At 44.5% G+C, this 22,619-nt stretch overlaps 1 protein-coding gene across 1 annotated transcript; it reads left to right on the top strand.

Moving 5' to 3' along the window:
* Positions 1 to 18,021: 18,021 nt before the first annotated feature.
* Positions 18,022 to 22,044, top strand: LOC121834113. Its single transcript, XM_042287858.1, has 10 exons — positions 18,022 to 18,269; positions 18,673 to 18,836; positions 18,969 to 19,025; positions 19,390 to 19,503; positions 19,591 to 19,704; positions 19,782 to 19,895; positions 19,987 to 20,061; positions 20,180 to 20,320; positions 21,646 to 21,937; positions 22,038 to 22,044. The coding sequence occupies exons 1-10, from the start codon at positions 18,163 to 18,165 to the stop codon at positions 22,042 to 22,044; spliced, it is 1,185 nt and encodes a 394-aa protein (XP_042143792.1). The 5' UTR covers positions 18,022 to 18,162.
* Positions 22,045 to 22,619: the final 575 nt, after the last annotated feature.

The following is a 22,619-nucleotide window of genomic DNA, read 5'->3' as shown; positions in this document are numbered from 1 at the left end:
AGCACAGATGTGTATTTGTCCTCACCGTCTCTGGAAAAGACGACCATAACACAGAATGAACGTCCCTCGGAGACAAAAGGCAGACTTTTTGTATTCCGCAGTAACCATGCCTGCGTTCAAATTTTGGCCGTCAAGGGAAAAGGGACGTAGCTTGAGGGTTCAAACTGAACAGATAGCAACCTAGAAGGTTACTCGTGCTTCACTTTAGCTCATCTTGCGCCAGAAAGTGCAGAAGGGGACAAAATAGAAAGTGTCGGGCCAGTTGTACTGTAGGGGCATGTCTACAAAAAGCTCTGTAGGGTTGTGTGGAGGCCCTCTTGCAGCACATATGTGTATTTGTCCTCACCGTCTCTGGAAAAGACGACCATAACACAGAATGAACGTCCCTCGGAGACAAAAGGCAGACTTTTGGTATCCCGCAGTAACCATGCCTGCGTTCAAATTTTGGCCGTCAAGGGAAAAGGGACGTAGCTTGAGGGTTCAAACTGCTCAGATAGCAACCTAGAAGGTTACGCATGCTTCAGTCGAGCTCATCCTGCACCAGAAAAAGCACAAGGGGGGAATATAGGAGTGTGGGAGCGGTTGTACTGTGGCGGCATGTCTAGAAAAAGCTCAAAAGTGATTTGTGGAGTCCCTCTTGCGGCGCAGACCTGTATTTGTCCTCACCGTCTCTGGGAAAGACCACCCTAACAAAAGAATGGACGTGAAACTGAGGCAAAGGGCGTAGTTTTGCTTCGAGGTAGAAACAGCGCCTGCGTTCAGATGTTGGCCGTCAAGTGAAAACGGACTTAGCTTGAGGGTTCAAACTGAACAGGTAGCAAGCTAGAAGGTTACTCATGCTTCAGTCGAGCTCATCTTGCACCAGAAAAAGCACAAGGGGGGAAAATGAAGAGTGTGGGGCCAGTTGTACTCTAGGGGCATGTATACAAAAAGCTCTGCAGGAACAAACCTTTTCCCGAGGTGGACAGCAGGGGCCTGAAGACATAAATAAAAAAGAAGTGACACATTTAACGAGTCTTCACTGCGCCAGAAAAACAAGAATCAGCTCATTTCTTTTTGAGACCTCAGTCTTTATTAGGCCAAGAATACAAGTTTTCAGACGAGCTGTCTCAATGTAAAAACACACTTCCTTATTAGTACCCTTTTGACACACAAACAGTCCTACCTGGTGCGAGACCCTTCCCCAACAATTTGATAGTTGTACGTACCTATAATGGTTTTCTAATTACGAGCGAGCGGCAGCTCTTTGAAGTCTTGCTCGCGCTCTGGTGAGCCTTCAAACGACCAGCCGCTCCGCCGAGCGCGCGCCGCACGAGATGAATGAATTAAAATAATCTCGCGCGCATAGCGAACGTTCCTTTTACCCGAGGGAGCGCTTCAGAAGAAAAAAGCAAATTGTGGTAGCAAATGATGAAGCGGTGAGCAATATCGAACCTGAAAATGACTGCTTTCGTGCGGGAAGTCGCATCAGTGCTCGTACAGTAACCTATCGACTCGATCAGAGGCAAACTACAGTCGTCGGGTCTTCTACGAAACGCCTGCTCACGTTTGACACCAACATCGCGTCTCGGAAACGAAAATTCAGCCTCGGAGGTCCGAACACAGGTTCGGAAATTAGAATTGGCCGCCATGACCATGCCCACGGTAAAAGCGTCGTAGCTTCGCGAAAGCTTTTATTTCACACGTTCAAAGTGGTGTCCATAGAGTCTAGAAAGAACAAGGAACACATCGGTGCTAGCGGCGATGAGATACGACCAGTATTAATGAAGGAAGTGTCTATTCTGCCGGCAGCCGGCAGAATAACCGGAGGGGGAAAAAGTGCCGGCAGTAGTCGCCTATTGGGTCTCGTATAAAACGGATTGTAAACACGCCTATTCCGAGCTGTGGATTAGCTCAGTGGGTAAGATGTGCGCTTCGTACACAGCAGGATCTTAGTTCAATCCCCCGAGAAAATTAGTTTTTTTTTTTTCTTCGGACTTTTGTTTTTTGTTGAGGTATTAGGCGATACTTACGGCATCCCTCTTTTAGAATTAACACTACAAAAAGAACGCGCAAAAAAAAAAAAAAAAACAGAAAAAACACCAGAAATCAGCCGAGTTCTCCGAGCGGTTTTACGATAAAACAACTTTTGCGTTTGCTATCTCGAAGAAATTTGACACACAAACAGTCCTACCTGGTGCGAGACCCTTCCCCAACAATTTGATAGTTGTACGTACCTATAATGGTTTTCTAATTACGAGCGAGCGGCAGCTCTTTGAAGTCTTGCTCGCGCTCTGGTGAGCCTTCAAAGGACCAGCCGCTCCGGCGAAGGCGCGCGCCGCACGAGATGAATGAATTAAAATAATCGCGCGCGCATAGCGAACGTTCCTTTTACCCGAGGGAGCGCTTCAGAACAAAAAAGCAAATTGTGGTAGCAAATGATGAAGCCGTGAGCAATATCGAACACGAAAATGACTGCTTTCGTGCGGGAAGTCGCATCAGTGCTCCTACAGTAAACTATCGACTCGATCCGAGGCAAACTACAGTCGTCGGGTCTTCTACGGAACGCGTGCTCACGTTTGACACCAACATCGCGGCTCGGAAACGAAAATTCAGCCTCGGAGGTCCGAACACAGGCTCGGAAAGTACAATTGGCCGCCATGACCATGCCCACGGTAAAAGCGTCGTAGCATCGCGAAACCTTTTATTACACACGTTCAAAGTGGTGTCCGTAGAGTCTAGAAAGACCAAGGAACACATCGGTGCTAGCGGTGACGAGATATGACCAGTATTAATGAAGCGAGATCGAAGAAAGGATCGGTGCCTAAAGTGAGGAAAGCGAATGGCTGGCTTCGATGTGAAAACTTTCAAACGCCGTTTATTTCGCGAAACTCGCATCACACAAGAAAAGAAATCGGTCTCTGTCCAGTCCAGGGGCGGCTGGGAACAAGTGTCCCCCATTTGATATCGTAAATTCAAGGTCGTAATATAGATTTCAGAAATTCAATATTTTCAATGGTAAAACAAAAGGCACCAGGTGGCGGGATTTACCGACCGGTCGGAATTGCTCAGCCGCACTCATGGATCCATTCATTCGAAACGGGTCATCTATCTATTCATTCATAAAAAATGTAATTCCTGGCCACTGATCTCTATGTCTATTTGCTGGATCGCGTTTGACCAGCTCCTCCTATGGACCGGAATGCGGTCACTGGCGGCCATCTTTAGGTAGAGTTATATCATCTCTAGCCATCATAGTAATATGGCGGACAGCGCAATGGCGGCAGGCTGCCATAAAAATAGCCGTAGATCTAGTACACTGTACCGTGGGTGACATTTCGTGCTTGATTGAAGTTGTTCGACGAAGCAGATTCTTGAAACCCGGCGTGAACGGTAGCCTCATCTTTGAGGACCCGGCAAAAGTTCTACGAAAGCGCAGCACCGGGGGAAAGCAGCGCAGCTCGCATCAAAAGCAGACTCCGTACCGTCGTCTGCTTTCGATGCTTCTTTCGATGCGACTTTCGGTACGTGCTGTGCTGCTTTTCTCCCGGTGCTGCGATTTCGTGAAACTTTTACCAGGTCCTCAAAAACCAGACTACTGTTCACGCCGGGTTTCAAAAACATGTTTCGTCAAATAATTTTAATCAAGCACGCAATATCACCCACGCTATTTTGACCGCAGCCTGCCAACCCACCTGCCAAAACGCTATCTGCCATGGATGGATGATAGCGGCTGCAGCAGCTTACATTGGCTAGAGGTGATATAACTCTACCTAAAGATGGCCGCCAGTGACCGCATTCGCGGAGCGGGCAAACGCGATCCAGCAATTGTCATAGAGATCAGTGTTCCTGGCCGTGTTTTAAAATTAACGAAATCATACTGCGAGGTAAAGCTTCTGTACACCTGGCGTTTTGAAACCTGCCTGCGTCCAGCGTTCTTTCATTTCTGCTGTCACGTGACACGATCCGCCCGAGTAACTCGGGTTTATTAGGGTGAGATTTGAAACACAGCCCTGGTTTAATAAAACCAAACTTAGAATTACGGGAATCGTCTTATTTGTGAAAACGATGTCGTCGAGACCCGTGTTCCACAACAAGTTTAAATTATTTAGGTCAAGTATTTAGAAATTTACCGCCCATTCGTGGTTCTGGTTTGGTTTTTGCAAAAAAAGCAAATGGCTGCCGCGTGTTTTGCTCGCAACCGGAGGTGATTCAATCGCACGAAGCTCGGAAAGTAGGCTAGCTAGGACATTTATTTTAACCAGGGAGTAAGATTATGTTCCGAGGAACATTCGAGGCGCGTCTCATCGATGTAGGTATTCTAAAAAGAAAGTTATCAACAGAAGTTTACGTGTAAGTAAGGCTTTCACTGTACGATGTTTTGACTTCACATATGCTCGTATAAAGAAAACTACGATAGCTAGAGGGTTCTAATTCGCAGCGAATGATCGCGCTCTGAATATAGACGCACTGTTAAAATTTCATTGCTCCAGCTAATCTAGAACTCGTTATATTCGCGAAAACAGGTTTTGGGACTCTGCTCGGAAATTAACAAGCCCGACCAAGTTCAATCGTTCGCCTGTGGATATTCAAGACCGCTGGAGTGCATTCATCGATTGTGGTCGTGAAAACAACATCATAGGAACATGTGTGTGCAGTGAAACCGTGTCAGCTCATCTCAATCGAGACTCATCGATCAACGGGGAGGGTGTCCCGAGCACAAGTGGATGGATATACTTCAAAGAGCTGCCGCTCGCTCGGAATTAGAAAACCATTAAGCTATCCAATTGTCGGGAAAGGGTGTCGCACCAGGTAGGAGTGTTTGTGTGTCAAATTTCTTCGAGATAGCAAACGCAAAAGTTGTTTTATCGACCTAATAAAACCGCTCGGAGAACTCGGCTCATTTCTGGTGTTTTTTCTGTTTTTTTTTTGTTGTTTTTTTTAGTGAAAAAAGATGACTCTTCAGATTACCATTTCTTTTAGGTAATTGAGAAGTTGCATTAAAGAAACGGCCTGCACAGTAAATACAAATGGTTCTATTGCGATTATTTCATAATTGAACCAGAAAAGCACATTAATGTTGGCCTAATAAAAGAGTCGGCTGTTTTTTATGTACTGCTCATGTCTAGGAAACGAAGAGTGCTAGAGCGACGATTCATTTTTGATACGAGTGCTTGCTTTCCTCCTGTAATGAACGAGCCCAGGTTGGTTAACACAGCTGGTGTCAAAGTTTATGTACGAACGCAAAAGCTGAAGGTAGTCCTGATTTTTCGAGCCTTTGAACAGTGGCGTGGGGTTTTGTAGTGTCTGAGAATAAAGAGGCACTGCAGACAAGAAGACTGTGTCCTCGGTGTTGCTGGCCCACCCCCGTAAGATGTGGAGACACACTTCATTGAAAACCTACGTGATTTACTAAGACGGGGGCTTCTGCAGAACCCCGTAGGGGGCTGTGCAGAGAATACAGGTCGACATCAAGCCTTCAGAATTCACAGGTACCATTCGACAAGAATGCTGTAGCTGGACTTGAAACAAGCCGACGTGGGGAAAGTACGGAAGCCGAGAAAACAAATGTGTCGGCCAAGCCGTAGCAAGGACGTCCCAGCACGACTGCGGACAGCGTTATCCTGGCTGTGCAAAGTGGACGTCCCTCGGAGACAAAAGGCAGACTTTTGGTATTCCGCAGTAACCATGCCTGCGTTCAAATTTTGGCCGTCAAGGGAAAAGGGACGTAGCTTGAGGGTTTCAACTGAACAGGTAGCAAGCTAGAAGGTTACTCGTGCTTCAGTTTAGCTCATCTTGCGCCAGAAAGTGCACAAGGGGACGAAATAGAAAGTGTCGGGCCAGTTGTACTGTAGGGGCATGTTTGTTTGTTTGTTTGTTTATTGGAACTTTTGACAATACAGGATTGTCATGGTGCTGAGGCAAAAGGTGACAGTAAGTCACCTGACCAGGCCCCTAGCACCAGACTACACTTGCAGCAGATGCAGCAGATGCAGCAGGCAGACTAGTGGTAGAGTGCTATAGTTAACCATAAACAAAAACAAAAAATACGCAGTAACTAGATCACTACACTACATACGCTCTTGCAATGAAAAATAAATAATTCGCAACATGCAACAAAAATATATGAACTACATTACTACAATTACATCTGTACACATAATTTAGAAGACCACAGTATTATGCGGAAAGTAAAAAATATGTTTTTGATTTTTTTCTGAAAGTCAAGAGGTTTGAATTATGATCGATTATATCGATCAAGCCAGGGTGGAGGTTGAGAAGATTGGGAATCTGCCAAGATAGTAATTGCGTACCGTAATTTGTTCTGGTTCTGATTTTTATAAAGTTTGTATTTCTAAAATTGTAGTGTGTATCAGTATTCGTATATGTAGAAAGGAATAATTCACGGTCAGTTTTAACTTGGGAGAATATAACCTCAGACAATCGTTGATTATACAGTGCCTCAATATTCAGGATACGATGTTTCTCAAAGTATTGGAATGTATGATCGCGGCTTGATAGGTTTTCAATAAATCGTATACTTTTTTCTGCATTAAGTACAAACTAGTCATATTACATTTAGATGTAACCCCCCAGACAAGTAAACAATAGTGCAGTCGAGAATGAACAGTAGTGAAATAGAGCTGACGTTTTAGCCACATTGGTAATAAGGCACGAAATCTATTCAGCATGCCAATAGACTGTGCGATGTCACGCTTCACAAAATTCAATTGACATGTCCAGCGAAGGTTTTCATGAAAATGTATGCCTAAGAATTTGTATTCGGTAACCCTTTCTAGTGACCGTGACTGGAATACTATTTCGGTAGTAAGGTTAACTGGTCTGTTAATTGAGGAAAAAACAATATATTTTGTTTTGTTAACATTTAGAAGCAGCTGATTCGCATCAAGCCACTTCGATAAGTTTTTGAGCCATGCGTTTGTGACAGGAATAAGAGATGATAGGTCCCTGGATGAAAAAAAACACTCGTGTCATCGGCGTAAAGTACTATGTCTGGCGTATGGGGGATAGCAACAATGTCATTGATATAAAGAAGGAATAGTATAGGTCCTAATATTGATCCTTGCGGAACACCAAATTTTATATGTTCAGTGTCCGATTCTATACTATTAGCTACCACAAACTGGCTACGATTTGTCAGATAACTGCGCAATAGTTTAAGTGAAATGCCTCTAATTCCGTAGTGTGGCAGTTTATCAAAGAGAATATTATGCTTGATAGAGTCAAAAGCTTTATTGAAATCTACGAAGATGCCTATAGTGTAGGATTGATTTTCTATATTGCTGATAAGTTTTCCTCGAATGTTAAGTAAAGCTGACTCAGTGGATTTACCTCTCTGAAATCCATATTGGTTTGCAGAAATTAGTCGGTATTTATGAAGATGATTAATTATTCTAGATGTCTACAAAAAGCTCTGTAGGGTTGTGTGGAGGCCCTCTTGCAGCACAGATGTGTATTTGTCCTCACCGTCTCTGGAAAAGACGACCATAACACAGAATGAACGTCCCTCGGAGACAAAAGGCAGACTTTTTGTATTCCGCAGTAACCATGCCTGCGTTCAAATCTTGGCCGTCAAGGGAAAAGGGACGTAGCTTGAGGGTTCAAACTGAACAGATAGCAACCTAGAAGGTTACTCGTGCTTCACTTTAGCTCATCTTGCGCCAGAAAGTGCAGAAGGGGACAAAATAGAAAGTGTCGGGCCAGTTGTACTGTAGGGGCATGTCTACAAAAAGCTCTGTAGGGTTGTGTGGAGGCCCTCTTGCAGCACATATGTGTATTTGTCCTCACCGTCTCTGGAAAAGACGACCATAACACAGAATGAACGTCCCTCGGAGACAAAAGGCAGACTTTTGGTATCCCGCAGTAACCATGCCTGCGTTCAAATTTTGGCCGTCAAGGGAAAAGGGACGTAGCTTGAGGGTTCAAACTGCTCAGATAGCAACCTAGAAGGTTACGCATGCTTCAGTCGAGCTCATCCTGCACCAGAAAAAGCACAAGGGGGGAATATAGGAGTGTGGGAGCGGTTGTACTGTGGCGGCATGTCTAGAAAAAGCTCAAAAGTGATTTGTGGAGTCCCTCTTGCGGCGCAGACCTGTATTTGTCCTCACCGTCTCTGGGAAAGACCACCCTAACAAAAGAATGGACGTGAAACTGAGGCAAAGGGCGTAGTTTTGCTTCGAGGTAGAAACAGCGCCTGCGTTCAGATGTTGGCCGTCAAGTGAAAACGGACTTAGCTTGAGGGTTCAAACTGAACAGGTAGCAAGCTAGAAGGTTACTCATGCTTCAGTCGAGCTCATCTTGCACCAGAAAAAGCACAAGGGGGGAAAATGAAGAGTGTGGGGCCAGTTGTACTCTAGGGGCATGTATACAAAAAGCTCTGCAGGAACAAACCTTTTCCCGAGGTGGACAGCAGGGGCCTGAAGACATAAATAAAAAAGAAGTGACACATTTAACGAGTCTTCACTGCGCCAGAAAAACAAGAATCAGCTCATTTCTTTTTGAGACCTCAGTCTTTATTAGGCCAAGAATACAATTTTTCAGACGAGCTGTCTCAATGTAAAAACACACTTCCTTATTAGTACCCTTTTGACACACAAACAGTCCTACCTGGTGCGAGACCTTTCCCCAACAATTTGATAGTTGTACGTACCTATAATGGTTTTCTAATTACGAGCGAGCGGCAGCTCTTTGAAGTCTTGCTCGCGCTCTGGTGAGCCTTCAAACGACCAGCCGCTCCGCCGAGCGCGCGCCGCACGAGATGAATGAATTAAAATAATCTCGCGCGCATAGCGAACGTTCCTTTTACCCGAGGGAGCGCTTCAGAAGAAAAAAGCAAATTGTGGTAGCAAATGATGAAGCGGTGAGCAATATCGAACCTGAAAATGACTGCTTTCGTGCGGGAAGTCGCATCAGTGCTCGTACAGTAACCTATCGACTCGATCAGAGGCAAACTACAGTCGTCGGGTCTTCTACGAAACGCCTGCTCACGTTTGACACCAACATCGCGTCTCGGAAACGAAAATTCAGCCTCGGAGGTCCGAACACAGGTTCGGAAATTAGAATTGGCCGCCATGACCATGCCCACGGTAAAAGCGTCGTAGCTTCGCGAAAGCTTTTATTTCACACGTTCAAAGTGGTGTCCATAGAGTCTAGAAAGAACAAGGAACACATCGGTGCTAGCGGCGATGAGATACGACCAGTATTAATGAAGGAAGTGTCTATTCTGCCGGCAGCCGGCAGAATAACCGGAGGGGGAAAAAGTGCCGGCAGTAGTCGCCTATTGGGTCTCGTATAAAACGGATTGTAAACACGCCTATTCCGAGTGTGGATTAGCTCAGTGGGTAAGATGTGCGCTTCGTACACAGCAGGATCTTAGTTCAATCCCCCGAGAAAATTTGTTTTTTTTTTTTTTTTTCGGACTTTTGTTTTTTGTTGAGGTATTAGGCGATACTTACGGCATCCCTCTTTTAGAATTAACACTACAAAAAGAACGCGCAAAAAAAAAAAAACAGAAAAAACACCAGAAATCAGCCGAGTTCTCCGAGCGGTTTTACGATAAAACAACTTTTGCGTTTGCTATCTCGAAGAAATTTGACACACAAACAGTCCTACCTGGTGCGAGACCCTTCCCCAACAATTTGATAGTTGTACGTACCTATAATGGTTTTCTAATTACGAGCGAGCGGCAGCTCTTTGAAGTCTTGCTCGCGCTCTGGTGAGCCTTCAAAGGACCAGCCGCTCCGGCGAAGGCGCGCGCCGCACGAGATGAATGAATTAAAATAATCGCGCGCGCATAGCGAACGTTCCTTTTACCCGAGGGAGCGCTTCAGAACAAAAAAGCAAATTGTGGTAGCAAATGATGAAGCCGTGAGCAATATCGAACACGAAAATGACTGCTTTCGTGCGGGAAGTCGCATCAGTGCTCCTACAGTAAACTATCGACTCGATCCGAGGCAAACTACAGTCGTCGGGTCTTCTACGGAACGCGTGCTCACGTTTGACACCAACATCGCGGCTCGGAAACGAAAATTCAGCCTCGGAGGTCCGAACACAGGCTCGGAAAGTACAATTGGCCGCCATGACCATGCCCACGGTAAAAGCGTCGTAGCATCGCGAAACCTTTTATTACACACGTTCAAAGTGGTGTCCGTAGAGTCTAGAAAGACCAAGGAACACATCGGTGCTAGCGGTGACGAGATACGACCAGTATTAATGAAGCGAGATCGAAGAAAGGATCGGTGCCTAAAGTGAGGAAAGCGAATGGCTGGCTTCGATGTGAAAACTTTCAAACGCCGTTTATTTCGCGAAACTCGCATCACACAAGAAAAGAAATCGGTCTCTGTCCAGTCCAGGGGCGGCTGGGAACAAGTGTCCCCCATTTGATATCGTAAATTCAAGGTCGTAATATAGATTTCAGAAATTCAATATTTTCAATGGTAAAACAAAAGGCACCAGGTGGCGGGATTTACCGACCGGTCGGAATTGCTCAGCCGCACTCATGGATCCATTCATTCGAAACGGGTCATCTCTCTATTCATTCATAAAAAATGTAATTCCTGGCCGTGTTTTAAAATTAACGAAATTATACTGCGAGGTAAAGCTTCTGTACACCTGGCGTTTTGAAACCTGCCTGCGTCCAGCGTTCTTTCATTTCTGCTGTCACGTGACACGATCCGCCCGAGTAACTCGGGTTTATTAGGGTGAGATTTGAAACACAGCCCTGGTTTAATAAAACCAAACTTAGAATTACGGGAATCGTCTTATTTTTGAAAACGATGTCGTCGAGACCCGTGTTCCACAACAAGTTTAAATTATTTAGGTCAAGTATTTAGAAATTTACCGCCCATTCGTGGTTCTGGTTTGGTTTTTGCAAAAAAAGCAAATGGCTGCCGCGTGTTTTGCTCGCAACCGGAGGTGATTCAATCGCACGAAGCTCGGAAAGTAGGCTAGCTAGGACATTTATTTTAACCAGGGAGTAAGATTATGTTCCGAGGAACATTCGAGGCGCGTCTCATCGATGTAGGTATTCTAAAAATAAAGTTATCAACAGAAGTTTACGTGTAAGTAAGGCTTTCACTGTACGATGTTTTGACTTCACATATGCTCGTATAAAGAAAACTACGATAGCTAGAGGGTTCTAATTCGCAGCGAATGATCGCGCTCTGAATATAGACGCACTGTTAAAATTTCATTGCTCCAGCTAATCTATAACTCGTTATATTCGCGAAAACAGGTTTTGGGACTCTGCTCGGAAATTAACAAGCCCGACCAAGTTCAATCGTTCGCCTGTGGATATTCAAGACCGCTGGAGTGCATTCATCGATTGTGGTCGTGAAAACAACATCATAGGAACATGTGTGTGCAGTGAAACCGTGTCAGCTCATCTCAATCGAGACTCATCGATCAACGGGGAGGGTGTCCCGAGCACAAGTGGATGGATATACTTCAAAGAGCTGCCGCTCGCTCGGAATTAGAAAACCATTAAGCTATCCAATTGTCGGGAAAGGGTGTCGCACCAGGTAGGAGTGTTTGTGTGTCAAATTTCTTCGAGATAGCAAACGCAAAAGTTGTTTTATCGACCTAATAAAACCGCTCGGAGAACTCGGCTCATTTCTGGTGTTTTTTCTGTTTTTTTTTGTTGTTTTTTTTTAGTGAAAAAAGATGACTCTTCAGATTACCATTTCTTTTAGGTAATTGAGAAGTTGCATTAAAGAAACGGCCTGCACAGTAAATACAAATGGTTCTATTGCGATTATTTCATAATTGAACCAGAAAAGCACATTAATGTTGGCCTAATAAGAGAGTCGGCTGTTTTTTATGTACTGCTCATGTCTAGGAAACGAAGAGTGCTAGAGCGACGATTCATTTTTGATACGAGTGCTTGCTTTCCTCCTGTAATGAACGAGCCCAGGTTGGTTAACACAGCTGGTGTCAAAGTTTATGTACGAACGCAAAAGCTGAAGGTAGTCCTGATTTTTCGAGCCTTTGAACAGTGGCGTGGGGTTTTGTAGTGTCTGAGAATAAAGAGGCACTGCAGACAAGAAGACTCTGTCCTCGGTGTTGCTTGCCCACCCCCGTAAGATGTGGAGACACACTTCATTGAAAACCTACGTGATTTACTAAGACGGGGGTTTCTGCAGAACCCCGTAGGGGGCTGTGCAGAGAATACAGGTCGACATCAAGCCTTCAGAATTCACAGGTACCATTCGACAAGAATGCTGTAGCTGGACTTGAAACAAGCCGACGTGGGGAAAGTACGGAAGCCGAGAAAACAAATGTGTCGGCCAAGCCGTAGCAAGGACGTCCCAGCACGACTGCGGACAGCGTTATCCTGGCTGTGCAAAGTGGACGTCCCTCGGAGACAAAAGGCAGACTTTTGGTATTCCGCAGTAACCATGCCTGCGTTCAAATTTTGGCCGTCAAGGGAAAAGGGACGTAGCTTGAGGGTTCCAACTGAACAGGTAGCAAGCTAGAAGGTTACTCGTGCTTCAGTTTAGCTCATCTTGCGCCAGAAAGTGCACAAGGGGACGAAATAGAAAGTGTCGGGCCAGTTGTACTGTAGGGGCATGTTTGTTTGTTTGTTTGTTTATTGGAACTTTTGACAATACAGGATTGTCATGGTGCTGAGGCAAAAGGTGACAGTAAGTCACCTGACCAGGCCCCTAGCACCAGACTACACTTGCAGCAGATGCAGCAGATGCAGCAGGCAGACTAGTGGTAGAGTGCTATAGTTAACCATAAACAAAAACAAAAAATACGCAGTAACTAGATCACTACACTACATACGCTCTTGCAATGAAAAATAAATAATTCGCAACATGCAACAAAAATATATGAACTACATTACTACAATTACATCTGTACACATAATTTAGAAGACCACAGTATTATGCGGAAAGTAAAAATATTATTTTTGATTTTTTTCTGAAAGTCAAGAGGTTTGAATTATGATCGATTATATCGATCAAGCCAGGGTGGAGGTTGAGAAGATTGGGAATCTGCCAAGATAGTAATTGCGTACCGTAATTTGTTCTGGTTCTGATTTTTATAAAGTTTGTATTTCTAAAATTGTAGTGTGTATCAGTATTCGTATATGTAGAAAGGAATAATTCACGGTCAGTTTTAACTTGGGAGAATATAACCTCAGACAATCGTTGATTATACAGTGCCTCAATATTCAGGATACGATGTTTCTCAAAGTATTGGAATGTATGATCGCGGCTTGATAGGTTTTCAATAAATCGTATACTTTTTTCTGCATTAAGTACAAACTAGTCATATTACATTTAGATGTAACCCCCCAGACAAGTAAACAATAGTGCAGTCGAGAATGAACAGTAGTGAAATAGAGCTGACGTTTTAGCCACATTGGTAATAAGGCACGAAATCTATTCAGCATGCCAATAGACTGTGCGATGTCACGCTTCACAAAATTCACATGACATGTCCAGCGAAGGTTTTCATGAAAATGTATGCCTAAGAATTTGTATTCGGTAACCCTTTCTAGTGACCGTGACTGGAATACTATTTCGGTAGTAAGGTTAACTGGTCTGTTAATTGAGGAAAAAACAATATATTTTGTTTTGTTAACATTTAGAAGCAGCTGATTCGCATCAAGCCACTTCGATAAGTTTTTGAGCCATGCGTTTGTGACAGGAATAAGAGATGATAGGTCCCTGGATGAAAAAAAAACACTCGTGTCATCGGCGTAAAGTACTATGTCTGGCGTATGGGGGATAGCAACAATGTCATTGATATAAAGAAGGAATAGTATAGGTCCTAATATTGATCCTTGCGGAACACCAAATTTTATATGTTCAGTGTCCGATTCTATACTATTAGCTACCACAAACTGGCTACGATTTGTCAGATAACTGCGCAATAGTTTAAGTGAAATGCCTCTAATTCCGTAGTGTGGCAGTTTATCAAAGAGAATATTATGCTTGATAGAGTCAAAAGCTTTATTGAAATCTACGAAGATGCCTATAGTGTAGGATTGATTTTCTATATTGCTGATAAGTTTTCCTCGAATGTTAAGTAAAGCTGACTCAGTGGATTTACCTCTCTGAAATCCATATTGGTTTGCAGAAATTAGTCGGTATTTATGAAGATGATTAATTATTCTAGATGTCTACAAAAAGCTCTGTAGGGTTGTGTGGAGGCCCTCTTGCAGCACAGATGTGTATTTGTCCTCACCGTCTCTGGAAAAGACGACCATAACACAGAATGAACGTCCCTCGGAGACAAAAGGCAGACTTTTTGTATTCCGCAGTAACCATGCCTGCGTTCAAATTTTGGCCGTCAAGGGAAAAGGGACGTAGCTTGAGGGTTCAAACTGAACAGATAGCAACCTAGAAGGTTACTCGTGCTTCACTTTAGCTCATCTTGCGCCAGAAAGTGCAGAAGGGGACAAAATAGAAAGTGTCGGGCCAGTTGTACTGTAGGGGCATGTCTACAAAAAGCTCTGTAGGGTTGTGTGGAGGCCCTCTTGCAGCACATATGCGTATTTGTCCTCACCGTCTCTGGAAAAGACGACCATAACACAGAATGAACGTCCCTCGGAGACAAAAGGCAGACTTTTGGTATCCCGCAGTAACCATGCCTGCGTTCAAATTTTGGCCGTCAAGGGAAAAGGGACGTAGCTTGAGGGTTCAAACTGCTCAGATAGCAACCTAGAAGGTTACGCATGCTTCAGTCGAGCTCATCCTGCACCAGAAAAAGCACAAGGGGGGAATATAGGAGTGTGGGAGCGGTTGTACTGTGGCGGCATGTCTAGAAAAAGCTCAAAAGTGATTTGTGGAGTCCCTCTTGCGGCGCAGACCTGTATTTGTCCTCACCGTCTCTGGGAAAGACCACCCTAACAAAAGAATGGACGTGAAACTGAGGCAAAGGGCGTAGTTTTGCTTCGAGGTAGAAACAGCGCCTGCGTTCAGATGTTGGCCGTCAAGTGAAAACGGACTTAGCTTGAGGGTTCAAACTGAACAGGTAGCAAGCTAGAAGGTTACTCATGCTTCCGTCGAGCTCATCTTGCACCAGAAAAAGCACAAGGGGGGAAAATAAAGAGTGTGGGGCCAGTTGTACTCTAGGGGCATGTATACAAAAAGCTCTGCAGGAACAAACCTTTTCCCGAGGTGGACAGCAGGGGCCTGAAGACATAAATAAAAAAGAAGTGACACATTTAACGAGTCTTCACTGCGCCAGAAAAACAAGAATCAGCTCATTTCTTTTTGAGACCTCAGTCTTTATTAGGCCAAGAATACAATTTTTCAGACGAGCTGTCTCAATGTAAAAACACACTTCCTTATTGGTACCCTTTTGACACACAAACAGTACTACCTGGTGCGAGACCCTTCCCCAACAATTTGATAGTTGTACGTACCTATAATGGTTTTCTAATTACGAGCGAGCGGCAGCTCTTTGAAGTCTTGCTCGCGCTCTGGTGAGCCTTCAAACGACCAGCCGCTCCGCCGAGCGCGCGCCGCACGAGATGAATGAATTAAAATAATCTCGCGCGCATAGCGAACGTTCCTTTTACCCGAGGGAGCGCTTCAGAAGAAAAAAGCAAATTGTGGTAGCAAATGATGAAGCGGTGAGCAATATCGAACCTGAAAATGACTGCTTTCGTGCGGGAAGTCGCATCAGTGCTCGTACAGTAACCTATCGACTCGATCAGAGGCAAACTACAGTCGTCGGGTCTTCTACGAAACGCCTGCTCACGTTTGACACCAACATCGCGTCTCGGAAACGAAAATTCAGCCTCGGAGGTCCGAACACAGGTTCGGAAATTACAATTGGCCGCCATGACCATGCCCACGGTAAAAGCGTCGTAGCTTCGCGAAAGCTTTTATTTCACACGTTCAAAGTGGTGTCCATAGAGTCTAGAAAGAACAAGGAACACATCGGTGCTAGCGGCGATGAGATACGACCAGTATTAATGAAGGAAGTGTCTATTCTGCCGGCAGCCGGCAGAATAACCGGAGGGGGAAAAAGTGCCGGCAGTAGTCGCCTATTGGGTCTCGTATAAAACGGATTGTAAACACGCCTATTCCGAGCTGTGGATTAGCTCAGTGGGTAAGATGTGCGCTTCGTACACAGCAGGATCTTAGTTCAATCCCCCGAGAAAATTTGTTTTTTTTTTTTCTTCGGACTTTTGTTTTTTGTTGAGGTATTAGGCGATACTTACGGCATCCCTCTTTTAGAATTAACACTACAAAAAGAACGCGCAAAAAAAAAAAAACAGAAAAAACACCAGAAATCAGCCGAGTTCTCCGAGCGGTTTTACGATAAAACAACTTTTGCGTTTGCTATCTCGAAGAAATTTGACACACAAACAGTCCTACCTGGTGCGAGACCCTTCCCCAACAATTTGATAGTTGTACGTACCTATAATGGTTTTCTAATTACGAGCGAGCGGCAGCTCTTTGAAGTCTTGCTCGCGCTCTGGTGAGCCTTCAAAGGACCAGCCGCTCCGGCGAAGGCGCGCGCCGCACGAGAAGAATGAATTAAAATAATCGCGCGCGCATAGCGAACGTTCCTTTTACCCGAGGGAGCGCTTCAGAACAAAAAAGCAAATTGTGGTAGCAAATGATGAAGCCGTGAGCAATATCGAACACGAAAATGACTGCTTTCGTGCGGGAAGTCGCATCAGTGCTCCTACAGTAAACTATCGACTCGATCCGAGGCAAACTACAGTCGTCGGGTCTTCTACGGAACGCGTGCTCACGTTTGACACCAACATCGCGGCTCGGAAACGAAAATTCAGCCTCGGAGGTCCGAACACAGGCTCGGAAAGTACAATTGGCCGCCATGACCATGCCCACGGTAAAAGCGTCGTAGCATCGCGAAACCTTTTATTACACACGTTCAAAGTGGTGTCCGTAGAGTCTAGAAAGACCAAGGAACACATCGGTGCTAGCGGTGACGAGATACGACCAGTATTAATGAAGCGAGATCGAAGAAAGGATCGGTGCCTAAAGTGAGGAAAGCGAATGGCTGGCTTCGATGTGAAAACTTTCAAACGCCGTTTATTTCGCGAAACTCGCATCACACAAGAAAATAAATCGGTCTCTGTCCAGTCCAGGGGCGGCTGGGAACAAGTGTCCCCCATTTGATATCGTAAATTCAAGGTCGTAATATAGATTTCAGAAATTCAATATTTTCAATGGTAAAACAAAAGGCACCAGGTGGCGGGATTTACCGACCGGTCGGAATTGCTCAGCCGCACTCATGGATCCATTCATTCGAAACGGGTCATCTATCTATTCATTCATAAAAAATGTAATTCCTGGCCGTGTTTTAAAATTAACGAAATCATACTGCGAGGTAAAGCTTCTGTACACCTGGCGTTTTGAAACCTGCCTGCGTCCAGCGTTCTTTCATTTCTGCTGTCACGTGACACGATCCGCCCGAGTAACTCGGGTTTATTAGGGTGAGATTTGAAACACAGCCCTGGTTTAATAAAACCAAACTTAGAATTACGGGAATCGTCTTATTTTTGAAAACGATGTCGTCGAGACCCGTGTTCCACAACAAGTTTAAATTATTTAGGTCAAGTATTTAGAAATTTACCGCCCATTCGTGGTTCTGGCAAGGTATATGTACAGATGGTAGCGAAACTTGAGCCAAAACACGGTACAAAACAAATTGCCAGCGACATCAACCAGGAGGGTCACGTGGTTACGGTGCGTTTGAAGCGCGACTAGGAGACGTTATGGCAAACTATATACAAATAAAATAACTTTAATTTAAATTAGACTAAATTGTATTTTTAAATTTTGTATGTTGTTATTAGTGGTTTTAAATAAGGTTTATTGCGCTCGAGAAAGCTGAAATAGCTTTTATTACTACTGATATTCTAACTTGCCCTTAGCGCCCTCTGTACTGCACAAGCAACAAGGCTGGCTTTTAATAGCGATAAATTGCAGAGGCATCGTGCTGCACGAAGAGGCAGGTTCTTGTTGTCCGTCTGCTTGCTTCTTTTAGGTCTCCACGTGCTTTTTGAAGCGTTCTACCGTCACTTCAAATAGTTTGAAAAGTTTCGTTCGCTCAGCCTGATTACGCAAGTTACGTGCGCAGGAGCGTAATATCAGCGTGATATAGGAACAGTCACCTTCGTGCGGTTGGACGCTACTGCGTCCGACGGGCTCAACGTCCTTCGTGACAATGAGCTCAACACGTTATGCAACGAGGCGTTGCTCCGTGGAAGAATGCCGAAGTGACAACCGCACGGCTGGCGTCTCGCTGCACCGGTTTCCTGTCGACACTCGAAGGTGAGATTTTGTTCCTGTCAGTGAGGTGCCTGCTGTGTTGTGGCCATGCCCCCCTTGTAAAATGTTCTCTTAACTGTTGTTAGTTTTCGCTGACTTTGCAGCGTTGTTCGCGCTCATTACGAAAGCGCCCAGGATATTTGAATTTACCTGAACCGATTTGCCCCTCAGGAGTATGGGGTCATACTCATCGACGCTCTAATGAAGGATGCAACACGACATAGATACATTTAAAAGCCTCTGCACTAAAGGCTTATGTTTATCTTTTTGTGGTTCATACAGAGAGTTTTGCTCACTAATCTGTGAATGTCCTCGCTCCGATTTGCTTTGGTGTGTGCACATATTGGCTACATTTGGTCTTTGCAAGTACGCAAGACACTTAGATAGCACCGCGCTTTATCCGCAGGCGTGAAGCATGGGTTCGGTTCTCCAACAACCGGGGCCTACAGGGGAAGACTCCATGGCAGCTACGAAACATGGTTGTTTGCTCTTTACATTTCAAGGCGTCAGCTTTCCTGCGGCCTGGATACCTACGCCACAATGCAGTGCCGACTGTGCTTGCCCCTGAAGGTGACCAGACCACTAGACCTTCCGACGCGCTTTGAGAATAACCATGTCAAGGCCCACTGATTAGGGAAATAGTTAGCACATGGGCCCGAAAAATTGCTTTTGTGGACTTATAACATTTATGCAATTTCACAGAAACGACACGTGGCGAAGTTTCAAGCGAGAGCTGTACAGTTTCTGCAGTGGCAAATGGTGAGCTTTTTCGCTGTACCTACCATAAAGAGGCAGCAAATGCCGTCACCACTGTGTTAGTTCATGTTCTTCATCACTTGAGCATTTTGCTATAGAATAAAGTGTGCTTGGACAAATGTGGGGAATCAGATAGGAGTCATTGATTGAGTCTCATTCCAGGCCCCATTTACTACATTTTTAACCTCAGGTGAGTAAGCGACTCCAATATGGGCCCACAGACCTGCATTGTCCACGTTGACAAGCAGCTTTCGGAAATGAAGCTGTCCTTGAAATAAGGTTATTTCCCTTTTCCGATGTTAAATATAAGCGAATTGGGGAGAAATTCAACCGCTACTCTTTCACTAATTTCATATTAAATTTGCAGGAAGGAGTTCTCCAGCCCCACCGACCTACCGATACCCGGGCCGCTCGGACTCCCAGAGTTCCTGTGGCATTCCTGACGACCAGTCTTCCGAAATGGAACTGTCCTTAGAAGAAGGTGATTTTTATTTTCAGATTTTAAAATAGGAGAATCAACCAAGAATTCAACCGCTACTCCTTCAATAACTTTGTGTTAAATATGCAGGGAGGAGTTCTCCATCTTCATCGAGCTGCACATCCTCCAGACGCCCAGACTCGCGGAGTTCCTGCGGCATTCCTGACGTACGGTCTTCCGAAATCGAGCTGTCACTGGAAGAAGGTGATTTTTTTTTTAATACGAGAATCAACTAGGAATTTAACCGCTATGCCTTCAATAACTTCATGTTAAATTTGCAGGGAGGAGTTCTCCAACTTCATCGACCTGCACATACTCCAGCCGCCCAGACTCGCAGAGTTCCTGTGGCATTCCTGACGACCAGTCTTCCGAAATCGGGCTGTCCCTGGAAGAAGGTAATTTTTTTTTTTCATTTTCAGATGTTAAAAAAGTAGAATGAATCTGAAATTCAACCACTAATTCACTGTTTTCACATTACCTTCGCAGAGGGATGTTCGTCAGCTTCATGGGACCACACATATTCCTGTCTCCCACTAGAGAACAGTCCACTGGAGGCTCATGGTAAGTGATGGGAGAGCAGGGCGTTTCTGCGCGCCTTGTTGCTCTGACTTTTTTGTGTTTTTTGCTCTTACTACAGTTATTGTAACAGCACTTTCTATTTCTTCTATTTATTTTGAAGCTGATCATAGCTACGCCCTTCCTCAAAATGCTGTTCCTGCTCACGAGTCCAGCGGAGACATGGCTGACATGGCGCCGTCGATTTATGGACCGTCACCTGAGGACTCTCTCTCTAGCAGTGCCGGTGTACTTTCTCACAGAGGTAAGTGCTCTTTCATTTTACCTCTTGCACCTTTTTATTTTGTATTGTTAAAGTGCACAAATTAGTCGCCGAACATAAACAACCAAGGCTAGTTATAGGTATCAGATGACTTGAAGATACTAAAATTTATTCTGAAAGTTGGCGGTACATACAAGGGTACATATAGCACTATGTCACAGAACCAGACTTGTACACGTTACTGAAAAAAAGTAACTGATTACAATTACAATTACTACAGTCAAAAAAGTAACCGATTACCGTTACTGATTACTGCCTCCCAGAAGTAATTGAACAATTACTGCAAAGTAATTGATTACTTTTCAAGTTACTTTCACGTTACTTCTTATTGCGATGACAGAAATACACAAATACACAGTAAAATATTGCGTACACAATTTTGTTTGGTTATTGTTCCCTTTTTTGTTTTCAGACCCGGAGCTTGTCGTGTAGCTGACGCGTCGACCTAAGGAACAAAGCCCACTAAAAAGTCAATAGCGAGTTCCCGCTTCCCGTCGACTTTATCAGCAATCTGCAATGAGATCCGGAACTCCCCAGCCAAGGCTGGTGGCGCGCTTGTAGAAGAGCGTGGCGTAAAAGAAAAAAGGATTTGCCGACTAATCCTAGTTTTATTTTTTTTAGATGTTAAAAAAATGTCAATCATTTTTGCTCCATGGCTGAGTGACTATGCTGATTTTTGTGAGAAAAAAGAATTGTGGGATGAAAAATGTAATTGGTAATTGTGTAATTGATTTTGTAATTGATTACAGAAAAAAAAGTAATTGAATTACTCCGAGCGTTACAGCTTGACAAATGTAATTGAAGCGTTACAAAATTACACTTAACTGTAATTGATTACAAGTAATCAATTACTTGTAACGCGTTACGTACAAGTCTGCACAGAACACAAGGCCGGATGGCAGCCAGCTACAAACTGGAGTCAGTTGAAAATCCACCATTTATTTGTGCTCCACATTATTATATTTAAAGTAATGTATACAAAATGTTCATAAGGTTTCACAGACGAACCACCAAAACACCTGAATGGGTTTCACTGAATGGTAACGCAATAATCTTTTCGCAAAGCCTCATGTAAGGCAGCATTTTTTATAGCTAGCTAAAAACTGCCTGGGCCATACATGCATGATGCTAACCTTATTTAAATTTGATTTGCACGTATGTAGTACGTTATCAAACTTTTCACTGTACCTGGTTTTAAAAAAAGAATTGTGCAACTTGACAAGGAATGCAAGTTCTTATTGGCCACCATTTACATATATATAAACATTTTTACAGTTTACTGATCTGGGTGATTTGTCACCTTGCAGCATCAAGCAAGGCCCGCAGCACTGACAAGAGAAAGATGGACGCACTGAGGGCCAAGGTACGACAGGTCCGAGAACAAAACAAGAGGCTGCAAAGAAGGCTGCAACGACAGCGTCAGATGAGGACTGTTGCTGAAGTTGTTGAGAGTGTCCGCATTCATGTTTCTCCAGCTGTCGCTGCACTCGTTGAGGCCCAGCTTAGGATGAGGGATGTGAGCCGGTTTGGTCGACGGTGGTGCAGCCAGAACAAGGCTTTGGCTATGGGCCTCTACTTTCATAGCCCAAAAGGCTATAAGTATTGTAGACGACTGCTTCGGTTGCCATCAGTCCGATCACTGCAGCTGTGGCTTCAGCGTGTTCCACTGAGAGTTGAATTTTACCCCGAAATTTTCGAGCTGGTAAAGAGGCGAGCGACTTCTTTTTCACGAGCCGATCGAGCCTGCAGCATAGTGTTTGATGAGATGCATATTAAAAAAGAGCTCTCATACAACCCCTCATCTGACAGGTTTGAAGGACTTGAAGAGTATAGTAATGGTGTGCAAGGTGCGAACCTATCAAACAAGGCTCTCGTGTTTATGGCAAAAGGAATTCGAACACCATGGAAGCAGCCACTTGGCTACTTTTTCGCTCATAAAGGCACACCTACGAATGTCCTACAAGATCTTCTTTTCCAGTGCTACAGCCTCCTTGTGGATGCTGGCCTGGAGCCAGTAGCTGTGGTATGTGATCAGGGGAGCCAAAACATCTCCCTTTTTTCAAGCCTTATAACCCCCGAGAAGCCTTACATAGATGTCAACGCCAAACCTCTTTTTTTTCCTTTTTGATGCTCCGCACCTCCTGAAGTGCCTCAGAAACATGCTATTTAAGTATGACTTCAAGGTTTGTGATCAAGTAGTAAAAAGCTCGTACATAAAGGAAGCTTATGAAAAGGACCGGAAACTTGAGATCCGTTCGATGCCCAAGCTGAACGCAAAGCA

The sequence above is a fragment of the Ixodes scapularis genome, unplaced genomic scaffold (assembly GCF_016920785.2).
Source record: "Ixodes scapularis isolate PalLabHiFi unplaced genomic scaffold, ASM1692078v2 ptg000582l_1__unscaffolded, whole genome shotgun sequence".
In the NCBI taxonomy this organism is placed as follows: domain Eukaryota; kingdom Metazoa; phylum Arthropoda; class Arachnida; order Ixodida; family Ixodidae; genus Ixodes; species Ixodes scapularis.
Note: the sequence above shows the minus strand (reverse complement) of the source record. Positions and strands in the feature narration are given on the sequence as shown.

Excerpts from the sequence above, each read along its gene's own strand:
- LOC121834113 (XM_042287858.1), top strand. The coding sequence starts at position 18,163 with ATGAGCTCAACACGTTATGCAACGAGGCGTTGCTCCGTGGAAGAATGC. Across the intron at positions 19,504-19,590 it reads GGAACTGTCCTTAGAAGAAG|GGAGGAGTTCTCCATCTTCA; the intron begins GTGATTTTTATT and ends TTAAATATGCAG. Across the intron at positions 19,705-19,781 it reads CGAGCTGTCACTGGAAGAAG|GGAGGAGTTCTCCAACTTCA; the intron begins GTGATTTTTTTT and ends TTAAATTTGCAG.